General features: G+C 49.8%; 1 protein-coding gene across 4 annotated transcripts in view; it reads left to right on the top strand.

Annotated features, from left to right (window-relative positions):
• Positions 1-9430: 9430 nt before the first annotated feature.
• Positions 9431-17489, top strand: part of Crtac1 (cartilage acidic protein 1) — a 142796-nt gene continuing 134737 nt past the window's right edge. For 2 of the 4 annotated variants that reach the window (XM_076921497.1, XM_034496584.2), the window contains exon 1: positions 9437-9601. In XM_076921497.1, coding sequence (XP_076777612.1) covers positions 9578-9601 — 24 coding nt within the window. In that variant the 5' untranslated portion in view covers positions 9437-9577. Of the gene's footprint in view, positions 9602-17489 lie in introns of all 4 variants that reach the window. The other 2 variants (XM_034496569.2, XM_076921488.1) reach the window with 2 other exon arrangements.

Genomic DNA, 17489 nt, shown 5'->3' with positions numbered 1-17489 from the left:
ACAGAGTTCACAACTGGTCCTGGATGGATGGATAGATAGACAGACAGACAGACAGACAGACAGACAGAAGAGGCATCAAGATGAGAAACCAAGAGTAACAGGAAACCACATGGGGAGTGAGAATACCTTAGAGGCCAATGGATAAAAGAGCAGCCATGGGCCCTCTTCTCTCCTGCCTCTCCCTTTCAGTCACATCTCCAGCAAATGGAGCCATCATGGATGGACATTCCTTACCCTCAACTGATCTGCCCAAGGAAGAACACAAGGGCAAAATCCACAACTTCTGAGGGCATTAAATCTAAGAAGTCTGTGGGGTTGGCTGACTGGACAGTGGGCAAGTTGGATGCATGGATGGACTAGCCTCTTTAAGGGGTGGCCTAGATGGTATGTATGAGAAGTGGCAGGATGGGCAGACTCGAGAGTGTGTGGCAGATGAAGGGACTGGTGAATGCAAAGGCCTTGTGTGAGGAGAAAGAGGTCAGGGTGGCTGCAGCTAGAAGCAGAAGATGAGGGTGAGATTTGGAAGCTATGAAGCCTGGGGAATCAGGGGGAGGAAGAGTGGATGAGGAGATGCAGCACCAGGCATCAAAAGAACTTGAATTGGAATCCCAGCTTGGGGACTGAAGGCTGCATGACCTTGGGGAGGTCATTGAGCCTCAGCCCCAGTGCCCTTGCCTTTGAAATGGGGATGATGCTGCATTTGAGACCAAATTCACACAGTGAGTGTAGAAAATTAATGGGAGGAGCCAGGCAAAGTGCTTAGTAGAGCACCAGGCATAGTAGGTGCTCTGTAAGGTCAGTTTCTTATACAGAAGCTCACAGCACTAGCCCAGGTCCCTCACCACCACTCAGAAAGCCACCAGGTGGCGGTCTTTTGAGCCTTTTTGGCCTGCCAAAGTCAGGACTGTTTTGTCATGGTTTTCATGGAGCAGGAAAATGCAGACCCAATGCTCTCCCCAAAAAACAGGTGGACACAGGGTGACTGGAAATATACAAGGTCCGTAGAGCAGTTTCCAAAGCAGATGCTCTAGGACCAACACCAGCCAGGGGTCAGACCCGGACACTAACATCAGCTGCCCCATAGACCAGCAAAGCTTAGCCTCTCTCATCCTTCCCAGATCTCAGCTTCCGGATCAAACAACACACCAGGGTGGTCACGAGGTACACAGTAGATGCTGTGTGTGCGACAGCTTCATTAGGGTCACCTGACATATCTGGCTCTCCTATTTACCTGTGACTTCCTTTGACTCAGGGTTTGGTTTGGTTTGGTTTGGTTTGGTTTGGTTTGGTTTGGTTTGGTTTGGTTTGGCTTGGCTTGGCTTGGCTTTAACTATGAAATGGATACAGCAGCAGAATCATAGCTTCGTGGAGCAAGTTCAAGCATTAAAGCAGGCATGTGCGTGTCCAGCAGCTTCTGAGTGCTACCAGCCTCCGTAAAGGAAGGGACAGCTGGTGACCAAGGCTGGGCTAACTTTGGGTTGAGGTGACTACTGGAAGCTGCAGAGAAAGAACGTTTGGCTGAGGGCGAGGATGAGACCACTTGAGAGGGAGAGTTCTGCTTAGAGACTAGGAAACAGGTCACTGGAGGCTTGGCTTCCAGCTTCACAGCGCCCCTGCTGGCAGGAGGTTGCAGGAGGCAAAAGGAGAGTGTTGAAGTCCGTCTCTGTCTATTGTTGGTCTTCATCTCTTTCTCGGCACGATTTGGGCATCAATTCTCTGCTGTGCTGTAAGCTCCTTGAAGGCAGAGAGGTCTTATTTATCTTTGTTCCCCCGTGGCCTAACAGAGCTTGCACCTAACAAGCCCTGGATAGATGCTTACTGGCGAGCAATCCATCCTGGGCCGTTCACTGAATTGGTTACAGTCCAGGTGACCCTGGGCGATGCACTGAGCCGGAACTCCACTGACCAGCTTTGGAATTGGATGCTCTGCTTCTGACCTGGGGATGCTGGTGACTCCTCCGTGCTAATGTCCTTGCCCATAAACGTGGGCACCAGAAGAGTCGGAAAGGCACCGGCAAAGATGATGTTCTTGGATTTCCCATTTGCCTGTGACCTGTCCCTCCTGCTAGGGAGGCTGAGGCAGGGGTGGGGTGGGGGGAACTGGGGACAGGGATGGAATGTGGCAGAAGTGCTGGATAATTGCTGAATGGATGGAACAAGTCTGGGGGTGGGAGGGGAAGGGTGGGTGGCGATGGTGGGGAAGAAAGCTTGCAGGGGGGAAGGGACAGCACCTGCCCAAAGGGAGCCTGGCATAGCCATGTGAGAATTTTGGCGGTCCTTCAGAGCCCATTTCCTCATCTGAGCTACAGGGAAAATATAAACGCCCTCGTGTTTGTCATAAACCATAGTGCCTGACGCACAGGTGTGCGGATACTTGAAGAGAGTAGCACAATGAGCTATCACCTGGGATGTGGCTCTGTATCCATGAGAGCAGCTCTGAGGCCACTTCCTGTGAAAGGGCTCTGAACTGGAAAGATTAGGGTGGTTCACCTTGATCTGGGGGTCAATCCACAGAGAGCCTTAAAGCTCTGTTCAAGGCCCTTGCTTTGTCTACTGTATGTTTGCACCGTTTTCCTTATTCCTGCGTGATGTGCCTAAATTTATTAATTTTATATTTTTAATTTTTACCCATCACACTTTCTCCCCCACATACACACAACTGAAGTAAATTTGGTGAAAATGGGTGCTCCGGAAATCTGTAGACCTTTTCTCTGAGGTCGTTTGTGCCCCTTGCCTCCTGCTCCAGGAGACCACATAAGACCAACCCAAAGGTTTATTTTTGATTTCTTGCTTGTTCACTTTTGAGACAGGATCTCACTGTGTAGCCCAGGCTAGTCATGGGATCCTCATCTTCCTGCTCCACCTCCCTGGTGTATATATTCCACTGCTTGGCTCACTTTGTAAGTTCAGTGGCTTGTGTTTAACATTTTGAAAGGCTAACCTCTGCATTTTCTCTACTCATAGGAAAAGTGTGACCTTTGTCCCTGAAGGTCCAGTCAACCTGAGGACCCAGAATGTGTGCTCTGTCCCCATGTTGCCTCATCCAGTGCACCCACCCACTAATACCAATGGACAGCCTGGGCTATATACCAGAAAGCTGGCAGCTTTAGAGGGCTCTTACTGTATAAGCCTCTAACCTGTCTCATTGGGTCTTCTCTACCCCGGCACTCATTCCTACCTTTTCATTCTTACCCCTGGAGATGCTGGGTCAGGCCTGGTGCATGCTGGGTCTTTCTCCAGCTGCCTGTGTCCCCTCCACACATGGCTCCACACTCATGATTGCCTTCATGCCCACATCCTGCTAGAAAGCTAGTAGCTCTCCAGCTCTTAAAGACCTCCAGGGGAGCCGTTTCTACAACCTCAGCAGGAAATCTTGTTCTAACATCTCAACTCTCAGGGAGAAGAAAGCCTTCTTTTCATGAAGTCTCGGCTCCTTTCTGTTGCAGTGAAAGTGGAGTTGCTTTTATTTTCTACCTGTCTGAGTTATACATAAACAAATCTAATTCCTTCTGATTTTTCTCCTGCTTTGCCAGAACGTGGAGCAGCGACTGGGCCCCTGGGCAGCTCTCCTCTACAGTGTGCACAGGGCTGGCTCATTCTGGGCTGCTGCTCTGAGGCCTGAGCAGGTAACATCAAGGCAGAAGTGGTGATGTGTAGGAAAGGCCAAGCAAGGGTGGCCAGGGCTCCCTTGGGGACCTAGAAGTGAATTGACTGACGCTGATTGAGGGCTTGTTGTGGGCCAGGCCCTGGAGATGTTTATGGGAAATAGAAAACCAGGTCTCTACCCTCAAGAATAGCACCATGAAATAATCAATTACTTACTCAACTCTGGACAGTGCAGGATATACTGATTTGTACCCAAGAGACCAAATTTTCATTCCAGCTGTCTTTCATTAACTGTGCTTTTCTGGGTAAGGCACTTCACCTCTCTGGGCATTCGTTCATGTGTCCACATCACAGGACGGCATTAGTGAGTGTTGTCTTATTCTGTAAAGTGCCGAGTGTATATTAAAGGGTCATAGTAGATAGATCGGAGAAGAACTATATGAAGGCTGAAAGACCTAGAGCTCTGACCTGGAAAAATAGGATACTGTATGCAGAAAGGCTGAGAAGGAGGAAGGGATGAAACTGAGTGGCCTTTCCCAGGAAGAGAAGGCAAGAGGAGGTGGCTCAGGGGCCTGGAGAGAAAGCAGAGGAAAGGAAAGGAAAAAGATGACTGTTGTCATTTAGGGCACACCCACTATGTGCCAGGAGCTGTGCTGAGTGCTGTGCGCACGGTACCTGACATGCTACTTGTCAAAGCTTTTGTTACTGCATTTGAATTTGACATGGCATCTGACAGGGTTATAGCATGTAACATACATATATATATATGTGTGTGTGTGTGTGTGTGTACTGCATGGTATCTGCATGCAGATATACATATATATATATGTGTGTGTGTGTATATATATACACATATGTATATACTATATATATAATACATATGTATATACATATATGTATACATGTATATATACATATGTATATATGTATATAGTATATATGTGTATATAGTATACATGTATATAGTATACACACATACATGTATATGTGTATGTATGGATATACATACATATACACATATATCTATGTATGTGTATAGTATACACACATATATGTATATACAGACATGTATGTATTTATACATACACCTATATGTATATAATATACATACATGTGTATATATGTATAAAGTATATACCTATAATATAGTACACACATATATAGTATATGTACTATATGTATATGTGTAATATAGTATATGTATATACTATAATACATATATATGTATGGATGTGCATACACATACATACACACACATCTGTGTGTGTGTGTGTGTGTGTGTGTGTAATAATCCACCCTATCTTATGCCATGTACAGGATGGGTTTCAGGGCAAACCAAACAAGAACTATAAGTTGTTCAACACCCCTGGTTAGCGAGCCCAGGACAAAGTAACCAGAAAGTAACCCTTGTGAATTTCAAACATGGGTTCCTCTGTGAGTGACATCAGCCTTTGTTCTCCTGCATTTAGCCCTTCATGCAGAATCCAGCTGTGCCCTCCCCCTCTCTTTTCCGCATGCCCCCCCCCCTCACTTGCACACACACTGGGTCTTCTTTTCATCTTCAGTGCTTGACCCTTTGCTGCTCACAAGGTTCGCTCAGTTTAGATACAAGAAAAAGACTTCAAACATTCTCCTCCCCTCGGCCGGAGTCTCTTCCCTTCCTCTCTTCTGATTCTTCTCCTCTCTCCTCCTTCCCCACCTTCCTCTCCTGTTCACTTTCCACCTTTTTTCTCCTCCTACAGGATGAAACTAGCAAAGGTGCCCCCAACCTGGGAGCTCTCCCTGGCATTTGCTCATGATGAGGACCGGCTTCCACAAAGGACGCCTTTCTTCTTTAAACCAGAACCATGAGCTCATGTCTGTCAGAAATCTGACAGGGTTGGAAGTTGGAGATGCCAGACTAGGAGGGGCTGGGGCCTGGAGCAAAAGCTGACCACCAAAGTACCACAAAAGAGAGGGGTTCCTAGCAGCTGGTAGAAGAGGAGGCGAGGCCAGGATAGGGGACGTCAAAGGAAGAGGCATGGAGAAGTTTGCAGACACTGAGAAGGAAGTTGATGTCAAGACTGTGGGGCAGTAGGTGACAAGGACTCAGCCACAGGGAGGAAAGCAAAGCATCCAGGTCTCAGAATCCTTAATCTGAGGATCAACACGAGAGAATGGCACAGAGCCCCAGTCACTAAACCTGCAGATACCATGCAGAACTCTGGCAGAGTAAAAGGTGTACTGGTCAGGTGCTAGGGCTTAAGTCAAAGGCCAGCGGACTAACCTTAAAATTAAGTGTAAACTTATTTACTGTTGACCTTGAGTTTCAAAGAGTCTCCATAACATGGGGGGTGGGACACCTCTGTGGCAAAAAAAAAAAAAAAAAAAGCTCAAACAAGGTCAGAGAGCTGCATAGTCAAAGGTTCCCCAAGCTTTCCATTTCTCCATCTTGCTCCCTGCCTCAGACTGTCATCCAGCCCCTTAGGCTGCAGAGTCTGTAACATGGAGGAACCCCAAAGGCACATAGGCAGGTGAGCATCAAGCACTTAAGCCCAGATGATCACTATAAGCAGGTGCCTCCTGGCATCGTCCTCCCCAGGCTTCTACCCAGTTCAAAACAGTTCTGACCTTGACACCCAGCTGTCCTCACGACTCAGTAACATCTCCCTGTTTCTTGCCTGCCTTTCTGGTCTGCACCCTTCCTGGAAGAGTTAGCCTCTGAGGGTCCTCCCATCTCCAGTTGTTCTGAAGTAACACTGGCCACATGGAAGACTGCTCTCTGTGTCTGCCACAGTTATACCTCTAGAACAAATTGTCCCCCCAGGGGCTGAGGCATCTCTTCAAGAAGGAATTCCTGTCTATTTTCACCCTAGACAAAAGCCCATCCTGACCACCTGTCACTCATAGCACACTACTGACATGTGATGCACGCGTGTTCCCTGAGGAAAGAGGACCACCCTGAGAAATGGCTTGGTGTGAAAGTGCCGATCACCATTTGTGGCTTTCCATCCACTGCTGCTGCTTCTGCAACTCTCACAAAGAATTCATTCCTTCAGGGACAACCAGCATAAAACACAGTCTTTGTCTTCAATTTTAAATGTCCAAATCCCTAAGAGTTAAAATATTTGGGATTTGTTTAGGGTTGTGTTAGTTTGCTGCTGCAACTCATCTGGAGACAAATTCTGACCTCAACCGACACTAAACCACTTTCCCCTCAATGCTCACTCTAGAAATCCTGACATTTCACTGCAGAAATATGAATGTGTCTGCTTTTCAGACCTCACAGGACGGTACAACATGTTTGGCACCTCTCTGAATTCTAAAACACCCTGGCTTCAAGGGTTTCTAGACATGGGCAACATTGGGAGAATTAAAAATTCTAGGACCAGATCTGCCCAGCCAGTCCCTTGAAAGGACTCCCTGAGTGGAACACCTGTCACTTTGCATTTCTCTGTCCATTCCCAGCACCTCTGAGCTCTGTCATCCCCTTACCTACCTGACTAGAGAAAGTGAGATCATTACAGGGTTGTTTTGCACCGACAACCTATTCACATCTGGGTGGCTAATGTTGCTAATTACCGAGCTGGTTACTAAATCTGTCAGGTTTAGGTGAGGTGAGGCTCTGCAGCTGGGGCTGCTGCTCACAGCTTCCCGGGCAGAGAGAGAGAGGTGAGAACAAATCCAAGAAAGGTGTGTTCAGATGCTTGGGCTCCAGTGAGACTGGTTAATTACGAGTCACTTGCTGTCTCCCTGAGTTGGAGCTTCTAGCTAAGGAACACTCATGGATCAGACAGATTCCGACAACCTGCTATTTATTTCCACATAAAGAAAGTGGCAGGGACTAAGACGCCGAGGACAAGTGTGGAGACAGTCTCTCAGGTGCCAGAACCACAAGCACATGATGCAGATATTCTCAGCACAGGCGGTATCGTGATCCATCAGGGGGCAGAGCCTGCTCTTGTTCCTTTGGAGGGAACTGGGGACCTGGAGTGTGCTTCGGACCACGCCTACCTGCTGCTGGATGAAGTGGATTAATGCAGAACCTTGGATTATGTTCTAACAACCTCCATCCCCGACACACACACAGGTGTGTGTGAGAGAACATCTTCCTGAGAAGCACATCCTCACATTCATTCAGATTCTCACAGGGTACAGAACAGTCTCCGACCTCCAGAGAGAGGTTGATTACAAACCACTGGCCTGGAACCCCAAAGAAACAGGTTGGTATTGGGTCAAGCACCCAAAGACTCGGGATTCCCAATGATCCTGAAATTATACTCGAAAGTCACTTATGTGTAAACGTTTGCCAGTTTTTCCAGAAAAAGACTTTTGCCAGATTCTCAAACGTTCCCCCACTGCTGAGGAGCTCCCTGGCAGCTCAAGAGAAGGACTCTGTCTATGCTTAGCTTCTGCTTTTAAGAGAAGAGCACAAATACCTTAAAACAGGGCTGACAGTTCTAATAAGTATTGGAGATAACCAGGTCCAGCCTGGAACTGGTTGACAGGGCGCTCTATAGCAGAGCTCTCATCCAAGTCATTTTAAGAGTCAAGCATACAGAACCCAGGCTACTTAGTGAGTAGCGGTCACTAAAGCCTTTGGAGCTGAGCAAACAGTCCCATATCCTTCTCCGAGGTCCTGGGTCTGGCTTTCAGAAATCCACCGGTCTTAATTCATAAAAGGTCAAAATTCACTCACTACTTGCTGAGCACCAATTATATGCCTGGTTCTATTGTAGATGCAAAAGAAGGGACCCATCATTGTCGTGGACCTCAGCAAGTTACCTGCCACAAACATGGGTATATGGGGCGCTGCTAACCAAGTCATCTTCTCCATCTTAGTTGCACTTCCTCTACTACCCTTGGGCCAGAGAGACCAAAGCCATCGCACCCAGCTGAGCCAGCTGGAGAAAGAGGAAGCAATAGTACTCTGTGTGGGCAAAGCAGTAAGGTTGGGTGATAGGCGCAGACGCCCTGAGCAGGTGGGCCAGGCTCAGCCCTGGTAGGTGCTGCTCCAGATGGGGCTAGGTAGGTTGAGGACTCTGCCTGCGGGGGGCGCGGATGTGGGAAAGCAGACTCTGCCCGCAGTTGCCTGGGCCGCCGCGCCTGACCGCCGAGCTGCGCTCGCCTGCTCCCCGCCCTCTGGGAGCGTGGTGAAGCTCTGTTCCCCATACTGAGCAGTCCCCGGGAGGCGCTCGGACACGTCCCTAGGCTGGATAAAGATCGACTCGGAGCTCGCTCCCCAGCGAGAAATCTCGCCATCGGCGTAGCTCGCGCGGCCGCTTCGGCCCGGCCGGGGAGACGCCAGATCGCTATCTGGGAGGCAGAAAGAAGACAGCGCCGCCGCCCCCCGACCCCCGCCCTGCGCGCAGGGTGGCTGCGGGGTCTTGGGGCTTGCCGGCTTCCCCTCCCCCCCTGCACTGTCTTTCCCCGCGCTCCCCCTCTGGGGACATCCGCTTCCCGCCCGCCCGGTCCCCAGCGTCCCTCCAAGGCGCCCTCTCCCCACTCGCCAGGCCCCGCTGCCTCCTGAAGGTTACGCGGCGCGGCGGCGGGGCGCGGCAGAGCACAGGGGGCACCCGCCCTCGCCGCCGCCCGCGCCGCCGCCCACCCCAATGCCCGCCGCGCCGGGCCAGCCTGGCTGCCGGCTGCTGCCACCGCAATCCCGGCTCCTAAATCAGCGCGGGGAGGCGCCCCTTCCCCCACCCGGCTCCTCGGGCTCCCCGGGCCGCGATTGGCCGCGCGTGCGCCCCCCAAGCTTGGGCCCCGGCTCCAGCTGCCGCGCCATTGGCTGCGGTCCTCCGCCAGCCTTTACATAAGCCCGGGCGCGCTCGAGTGGAGTTGTATAAAGCGAGCGCGCGGCGTCGGGGCGGGAGGCTCGAGGCCAGTCCGGGACCAGGGCTGGGCGCTGCAAGGCGGCGGCGCCGGCGGCAGAGGCGGCAGCGAGTGCCCGCGCTCCGACGCCCCCAGGCGGTGGGGCTGAGAGAGCCAGAGGATGGCTCCGAGCGCTGACCCGGGCGTGAGTATCGACTCCTGGAGCCCCCACCCCTTCCCTCGGAGAAAGTTTCTCCAGCCCAGCGCACCCCTCCCCGCACGCCCCCAGGGGTGGCGGGGATGCAGCTAGGGACCTGGGAAGATCGGGACTGCGAAGGCGGCGACGCTGCTTCCAACTTGCCAAGAGGCGCTGGACTCGATTGGCGCGCAGATCCTCCCCGCGGGCTGGGGGGGCAAGGCGGGCGCCGGGCTGGAGGTGGTGGAAGAGATGAGAGCCGAGGTGTGGGGGTGACAGCCCACAGTTGGCAGAGAACGTGTTAGGGGCACAGAGGATGGAGGTCAGCGATTTGAGAAGGGGGCAATGGGGCTAGTAGGGGGCGGAGCAGGTGAAGGCTGTCTGGGGGTACCCAGCTGGCGGGCTCAGTTTGGGGCTGACTAAGCTACCAGCCTCGGCCGATTGCCAATGCTTCCAGGTTGGGGAAGATCCCTCGGGGCATAGCTCTTCTCCGGGGAAGCCGAGCTGTCTCCCCTGCACAGCCTGAGTGGCAGAGTGCTCCCGGAGCCAGCCCGGTGCACAGCGTAGCTGCCAGCTGCCTTTTGCTGGACCGAGGTGTGGTCTGGCTTTCTAGCTAAGGATGTTTCAGGCAAGCTCTTTTCGGGCATTCTAGGGGAACCATGGGGTCCCTCTTGATCTTATGGAATCACATAAAGATTTTGGTGGGGCAGCAGGCAGGCTTGGGGGTATGCCCAGCAATGCAGCGTGCTTCTTTTGCAGTACAGTAGTTGAGAGCCCTGTTTAGTCCCGCTTCTGCAGAAACCAACTAAAGAATCCAAAGTCATCCCAGCCGGGATGGGAGCCTCCCTAGGGATGGGGGTGGGGGTTCTTTCTTGAATGACTAATGATTACTATTGCTATTGGGTGGGCTCACCTACCGTGGCATCTGTGCATCCCAGAGGAGCTTCTGTTCTCCTGGAAGCATTCATGAGTTGCACTTGAGGTACCTTCTGGGATGGGTGCAAGACTTTGAAAATGAAACCAGTTGGGAAAGAAAGCAAGGTTTCCAGAGTAGTAAAGGACAGCTGTGCGATGCTGTGTTGAACCTGGGAAGAACTCCTGGGAAAAAGCTATCAGGGGAGATTTGAAACCATGATTACTTGGGACAGGAAATACTCCCGTTGAATTAATGCAGATCCGGAGACTTGAACAGTTCCTCACTCTTGGGCATCAATTTTGAGAGAAGTGGAGGGTGGAAAAATGGTAATACGGACAGTTGTCCCAATATGGTCTTCAAGGAGGCGGTTTTTCCTCCTCTCTTTCTGTCTTGGTTAAAAAGCCTCTTCTGGATGCAGGTTCTAAAGTCAATTGGGTAGGCAACGAAGGGAGTTTAGTTCTTGGTGCTGGAGAGGAGAGCCACGATTAGAGTGCTTTGGTCTCCAGTTGGTGCTGATGGACCCTGGAAAAGGTTGAAGGCTGCTGCTGGCTTCATCTCTTTAGCTGATGGGTTGGGTTTGGGCCATTCACTGTACCCCAACCCTATCCATGGGGGTGTGTTCAAACTCCTTGGATACTTGCTATAGGCTAATGATCTTATGTGGGGGTTACCAATCCACACCCAACCCCCAACTCCAACTCCATTCTCTATTTGCCGGCAGTCAACATTTCTCTGCTGCATTTCCCAAAATCTTCTTTCCATTTAGGATGTGTGCAGTGATATAACTGCTTGTTGCTCTTTTTTTTTCCTCCATCTGGGCTGCACCTGGCATTCTGAACCCTGATGTTTATTCTTTGGCACCAGGGTATTTGGTTATGGTTACACAGAGGAGCCCTGTGAATGAGTAGACCCATGGCCTGTGTAATACAGAGACTGAAACACAGATTTTTATAGAGGGACTAGACCACCAACCAGGAAATATTTCTGTTAAACGGGTTGTGACCACCTGAGCTGGTCCTTCGAAGTCAGTGGAAGCTTGGAGGTGGAACAGGCTCCTTGGTGACCAGTAGGGGGCACCAAAACCACCTAGCTCAGGACTAGTGACTTGTTTCTCACCCTTCACTGGCCATAGTAACTTAATGCTTTAAGAAAGCTCAGGCCACAACCCCAACAATCACCCATTGTGATTGAGGACATTGTGATTGGGGCCCTTCCACTACGTGTTCTGTGGACTTTAGGTGGTCTTAGGACCTCAGATGCAGTGGGGTGGCAGAATATTCCTGGGAGACAGAGCTGGTACATTCCTCAACTTGCTGTCTGAGATCATTGTTTTCGGCTTGGTATCTGTGTATTCTTTGAATTCTGGGAACCTAAGAATATTCAAGACTAGGAAAAAAAAGGAGCATGGTGGGGGGGGCATCTAGTCCACCTCACCTCATCCCCAACATTCCCATGCACAATGTATTTACAAAAAAAAAATCAGCTGAAGTAAGACAAGTGCCTTGCCCAAGGTCACATGGTTTGGTGGAAGAGATGGGGCCAAGTCCTGGGATTCCCAGTTCCTTGTTTGGAGCTTTCTCCACTCCAGTGACCTGCTTCTTCTGTGCTGTGAAAATGGACATATGTTTCTACACAGTAGACACTGGTAATTACTTTCTGTCCAGACTTGGGTATACTAATAGCTTTAGTAAATTTAGGGAAATTTTCTTTGCAAGGAAGGCAAGGGCAGATAAAGCTCTCATAATGAACATATACAGGCTGTAGAAATTCCAAGTTATCCTCTCTCCTCCCTCCAAAGTCTTGTCTTATTGTTCTAAATGATCTTTAGGCAAAAGCCATGCAACTCCATGCGATGAAATCAGAAATGTACAGGCTCTCACCAGATAGTCTTAGAACCGAAGCCAAGGTTTAGACATCCTCTAAGGCTGGAACAGTCTCTCTCTCTCTCTCTCTCTCTCTCTCTCCTCTCCTCTCCTCTCCTCTCTCTCTCTCTCTCTCTCTCTCTCTCTCTCTCTCTCTCTCTCTCTCTCTCTCCTGCAGTCACACCTCTCAAACTCAGATCCCAGGTAAACTAAATTCCCAAAGAATGTTTCCCAATACCCTTCATCCTTGCCGCTCTCAGCTCAAGGTCACCATAATAGGGCCTCAAACAATTTCTTCTCTTCTGGCATCTGGGGCACCTAGAAGATGCTCTTACTTCTGATGTTCTTCTGTTCTGCTGATCTGGTAGGTCCATGGCTAACTCTGTTTTTCACTACTACTCAGTTCCTTTACATACCATATGAACTTCTGCGGCATTGGTTCTTCTTGGAGCCTTGGCAGATTTGGTAGCTTGTCTTCATTAGGAACTCTGCTGCCAATCCAGAATTCTGAAAAGCAAAATCCTTCCCTGCTCCTGAGCCTCACCCAGTGGGTGTTTGTTGTCAAGGAAAATGCTTAAGATTGTTCAGCCCTCCAGTCTCACAAACGATAGGTCTTCATCCATAAGAAAGGAGGGAGGTGAGGATACAGGCCACCAGAGAGCCACAACCCCTTTCCTTAAGTGCGATTCCAAGAGCTGTGTTTGAGATCCTCATCAGCCTATTTAACTTCTCGGTCTTGATCTGATCCTACATAAGATCAGAAGAGGATAATTACATTCCGCATAGGGAGAATATGGGATCTTTCTGTGAGGGTAGGTGAGCAAAGATGAGGGAAGATGGTCTTTGGGATGCATCTCTTTAGGTGTGATGCAAAGAGCTAGTCATTTGGAAGGGGCTATTAGTGCTGGATCACTGGGAACACTATGGGAGATTTTCCTCTGCAGCTAAGGCCAAGTGTTGAGGTTTGCACATCAGCTTCTGGTCATGGTGACATCAGGGCTGATGAGCAAAGTCTGACTGGCAGGTCTCTCTCTGACCCACTGCTGGATTTTCACTTTGGGGTTCTGCCATGCTTGGAGAAAAGAAATTTTACAGGTCCCGGGATAATTCTGAACGTGATGGAAGGCCCTGAGCTATTGATTCCTGAGGAAGGATCTTTCTGCTGGGAGAAGCCTTCCTCAGAGCCCAGTGATTTAAGAGTGCTGACAAATCCATGCTCACCGAGCCTCCTGCAGGCTGCAGATAGGCTCCCAGGCCAGCCTGGACTCCGCTCTGGATTTCTGAAGAGTCTGACTGGTTGCTTAGGGGACATAAACCTGTGAACTCTCCTTAGGAGAAAGTATGAAATCAATTGGTTCATTATCACACCAAACACACTCTGGACCACTTAGGGCGTTTAAGAAATAAGAAGTAGCAGAGGACTGTGAGATTGGGTTTGAAACATGTACAAAAAGATGTGAAGGGCTTGAGAAAAGGGGTAAAGGACGGATGGAAAGACCTTTGTTCCATCATGCTCCTCATGTCCCCTAGACAGCGACTGGAGAGGTTACTGAACTCACACCACCCAGACTTTGGGCAGTGTCTAGAGGCAATATATTGCCACAATTGGAATACAGGATACTACAAGCATCATCCAATAGGAGACAGGCCAGGATGTTGCTAAACGTCGTCCTTCAGTGCACAGGGAAAAGCTCGCACTACTGATTATCTGGACCTCAAAGCTCTATGATACCAAGATCGGGGCACAGCAGTGCATTACAAGTGGTAGAGATTTTTAGAAATGTTTCAATCAGCTCTGTTTCATAGCTGAGGACACTGGAATCCAGGGTGGAGAGATGTCCAGGGAGAACCTAACAGCAAATGGATGGCAGAGCTAGTCTGGAACTCACATTGGCTCCTTTGAGGCTGGTTTATCCAAACTCCCCCAAAGTTGAGAAGAATAATTATGAGCTATGAAAACACTTAGAAAATTACAAGGAGACTATTATTAATACTGCTATTATTACACATTTGAAGGTTTGAAAAGTTCTGTTTCTCTGGTACTGACTCACAGTAACATTGGACCAATCACTCTCTTCCCGAGTCCTATGCTGTTTTGTGTGGAAGGGGGTGGTCTTAACAAAAGATTAGGATTAGAATCCTTAACAATAGAGGAAAGTCCAAAGATTTGCCTTTCAAAATTGCTAGACATCTAGAAAAAAAAAGGTGGGAGGAAGAGACTAAAATTTTTCCTTGAAAGAAATCGGATGGACTTTGTGTGAAACCAAACACTCCCTTCTTGGAAACATTCCAGTCCCCTGGCCCCGTGCGTTGGTTCCAGCCCAGGAAATCTGATCAACATCCGGAGGTGAAAGTGATAACTCCACAAATGACAGGCGACTGGATTTGTCCCCATTCTCTGGGGCAGGAGAGACTGTGAATTCTCTGCCACCCTTTCTGCTGGGGGCATGGCAGGAGGGGGCAGCCTGCACTGGGAAGTTCTACAGGGAAGTTCGGGAGGGATGGGAAGGCGGGGCACTAATTAGTAAAACCTTGTTTACTTAACAGACATATTCTTAAAGATCTCTTCCAAGGGACGTTTTGACATATTGCTTTAATTAGCCACAGAAGAATGGAGAGTGCAGCGAGTGTAAAATGACCCTCGCTGGTGTTTCCAGTTACTCTTATCTTTGTTTGCACCTCACAAGTACTCTGACAAGGTCATGGATTCTCTGCTGAGCTAAGGGACTGTCCTGGTGACCAGAGGAGGGACCATAGGGATGTTATTTCCTTGCCTATGCCAGGTTCCTTCTGACTAGAGCATCTATTTCAGTGGGGTTTCTGGCCTGAGCCTCCTGTCTTCCTTTGTCACGCCTGTCTTAAATGAGCCACCTTGTCCTGCAAATCTTACTGAAGTTCTCAAGAAAGGCAAAGGCCTGAGAGCTTGGATTTTCCCTCCCATCCCAGCTGTAAAGCTCTTGTAGGATAGGCGGTCTTAACCCTGCTTGATGTTCTGTGCATATGGCTGGAGAAAGTGGTTCTTCGCTTGGGGTCAGGATTAGAGAAGGAAGTTATTTAAGGCTTCCTCAAAGGACTAATGTTACCTGCATTGGAGAATGAGGCTTTACTATTTAGACTCCTGCCTAAATGCACTGTGGATCCTGAGCCCCAGGTCTCAGGAAACCAGTCACCTAAGCTGGGCTTCTTCTGCTGCATATAGTGGAACCCCTTCTCTTTGAAGTCAGCTCATCTTTTACCCTGGCCTCTAAGAGCAGCTTCTGTTACACTTCACAGCCCTGTACCTTTCATTCAAAGAGGCCTTCGCAAGGGTAGACACAAGAGTCTCCAAGGAGATGCTGCTCTGCCAGTGTTGTTGGTGCGTGGGGGGCAAGACGCAGCACAAGATGCGTCACGTACAGATTCAGCACCTAGGACAGCACCTAACGTGTGTGTCGGAGCTCAGCAGGTGCTAATAAGTGGGGGTGGGGGTTGTAAAGGTGGATTAGAGGTGGGCAAAGGTGGCCTATGGCATTAAGGTGGATCTCCAAACTGGCTTCGCTTAGGGAGGCCTACTTCTTTTCCAGCTCCTTCTGAAAGCTAACCTTTGGTATCAGAGCCACGTACACCTCCAGGACCCTGCTAATTAGCAGGGTTGGTGAATCTTGTGCAAGGTCCACTCAGTAGGAGGATGGTCAGCTGTGAGCCTGAAGCTGGGCTGAGTTTCCTTCCCTCCTCACCATCTACAACTGCTTCTCCTCTCCCCTGCCACCCCACCCCAAGTAGCTTCTCTGATGACCCCTTCAAGTAGCCTTACCCTGCTTTGGCCCACGAAACAGAAGAGAATTTGGGTTTCCACTGAAGACAAACCAGGGACTGAATGTTTGTCTCACACAACCATTCCTGAGTGGAGGCTCTTAAATAGCAAGGCTCACTAATGCATTTTAAATGATTTCAGGGGGGAAAAAACCCTGACCCATAGACTCTTAGGTCTGGAAAGAACTTTGGAGGTCATCCAGTGGCTCACACTACCCCCCACACCAGGCTATTCACATCTCCTCTGGGGCACTGTTCAGAAACACACTTGACGCCTTACACACGGCTGCCCCCAAGCTAAATGCCCTTTTGAAAAATGCAAGTCTGATCATGTCTCGGCCTTACTTCAAAACCTCCCTATGGAGTGACTCTGGTTCCTTCCCTTGGTATCGCAGGCTCTGGCAGACCCCAGCTGCAGCCTCTTCACAATGCTTCCTGCTCTCCTCTCTGCTCCCTCTCCCTCCCCATCTCCCTCCACCCTGAGTCCATACTCTGTATTTCTGGAAGCAGCAATTGCATTCGCAGCATGCACTGATCTGTCTCACATGCATGCTTCTGATCCATAGGTCTCTGCCACTTGGAATCCCAATTCACCAGCTCCAGGGCCCCTCTCCTGTCTGGCTTCTCCGCCTACTTCACAGTTAGTCCTTCCCTCCCACTGACTTCATCTAGTCTGTACCTGTTGCTGCTTTGAACTTAGCCCGTGAGGTTGTGTGCAAACTTAGCTCCTTGAGTCTGGGGACCATGCCTGGCTTGTCATTTCTAACCTGGTAGGTAGGCTTCTCCTACGTGTTTGAAGAATGAGTGTGTGTATCTAAGTGTATTGAGGGCTTCTGCGTTTTGAAAGCAGTGTTTAAGGAGCCAAAGAACTCCTCTGGGGTCCCTAGACAAATTAGTAACAGAAGCAAGTCTATTCCTCAAAGTCGTACAGTCCAGAGCATTCCACTCAACATTTGACAGCTGTTCCTGGAAGGGGCACCTGCGTGCCTGGCCCCTTCTCCTGAGATGCATTTGTTCAGGCGGCAAGCATCTATTACTACCAGTAATAGTGTGATTACTGTTACCATTACCTACCCTGTGTGGGCATTTGCTATGCCCAGCACTGTGCTCAGAAGGTAATGCACATTTGTATCAGCCCACACTCGACACAGTCTGCAAGCCTGTCTTCCCATTTTACAGGCCAGGAAGGCTGAGCTGCTGATCATATTTAGTAAGGTCCTTGCTTGCCTTGGGTATAAGACTAGCAGTCTCCATGAATCTCTCTCATTCACAAACACTGTCTCATTAGCAGGGTGCTCTCTGTGACACATCCTGGCCTGGGTCTCAT

Source organism: Arvicanthis niloticus, chromosome 1, assembly GCF_011762505.2.
Source record: "Arvicanthis niloticus isolate mArvNil1 chromosome 1, mArvNil1.pat.X, whole genome shotgun sequence".
NCBI lineage: Eukaryota > Metazoa > Chordata > Mammalia > Rodentia > Muridae > Arvicanthis > Arvicanthis niloticus.
The sequence above is the reverse complement of the archived record's forward strand: the minus strand, read 5'-3'. Positions and strand labels throughout refer to the sequence as shown.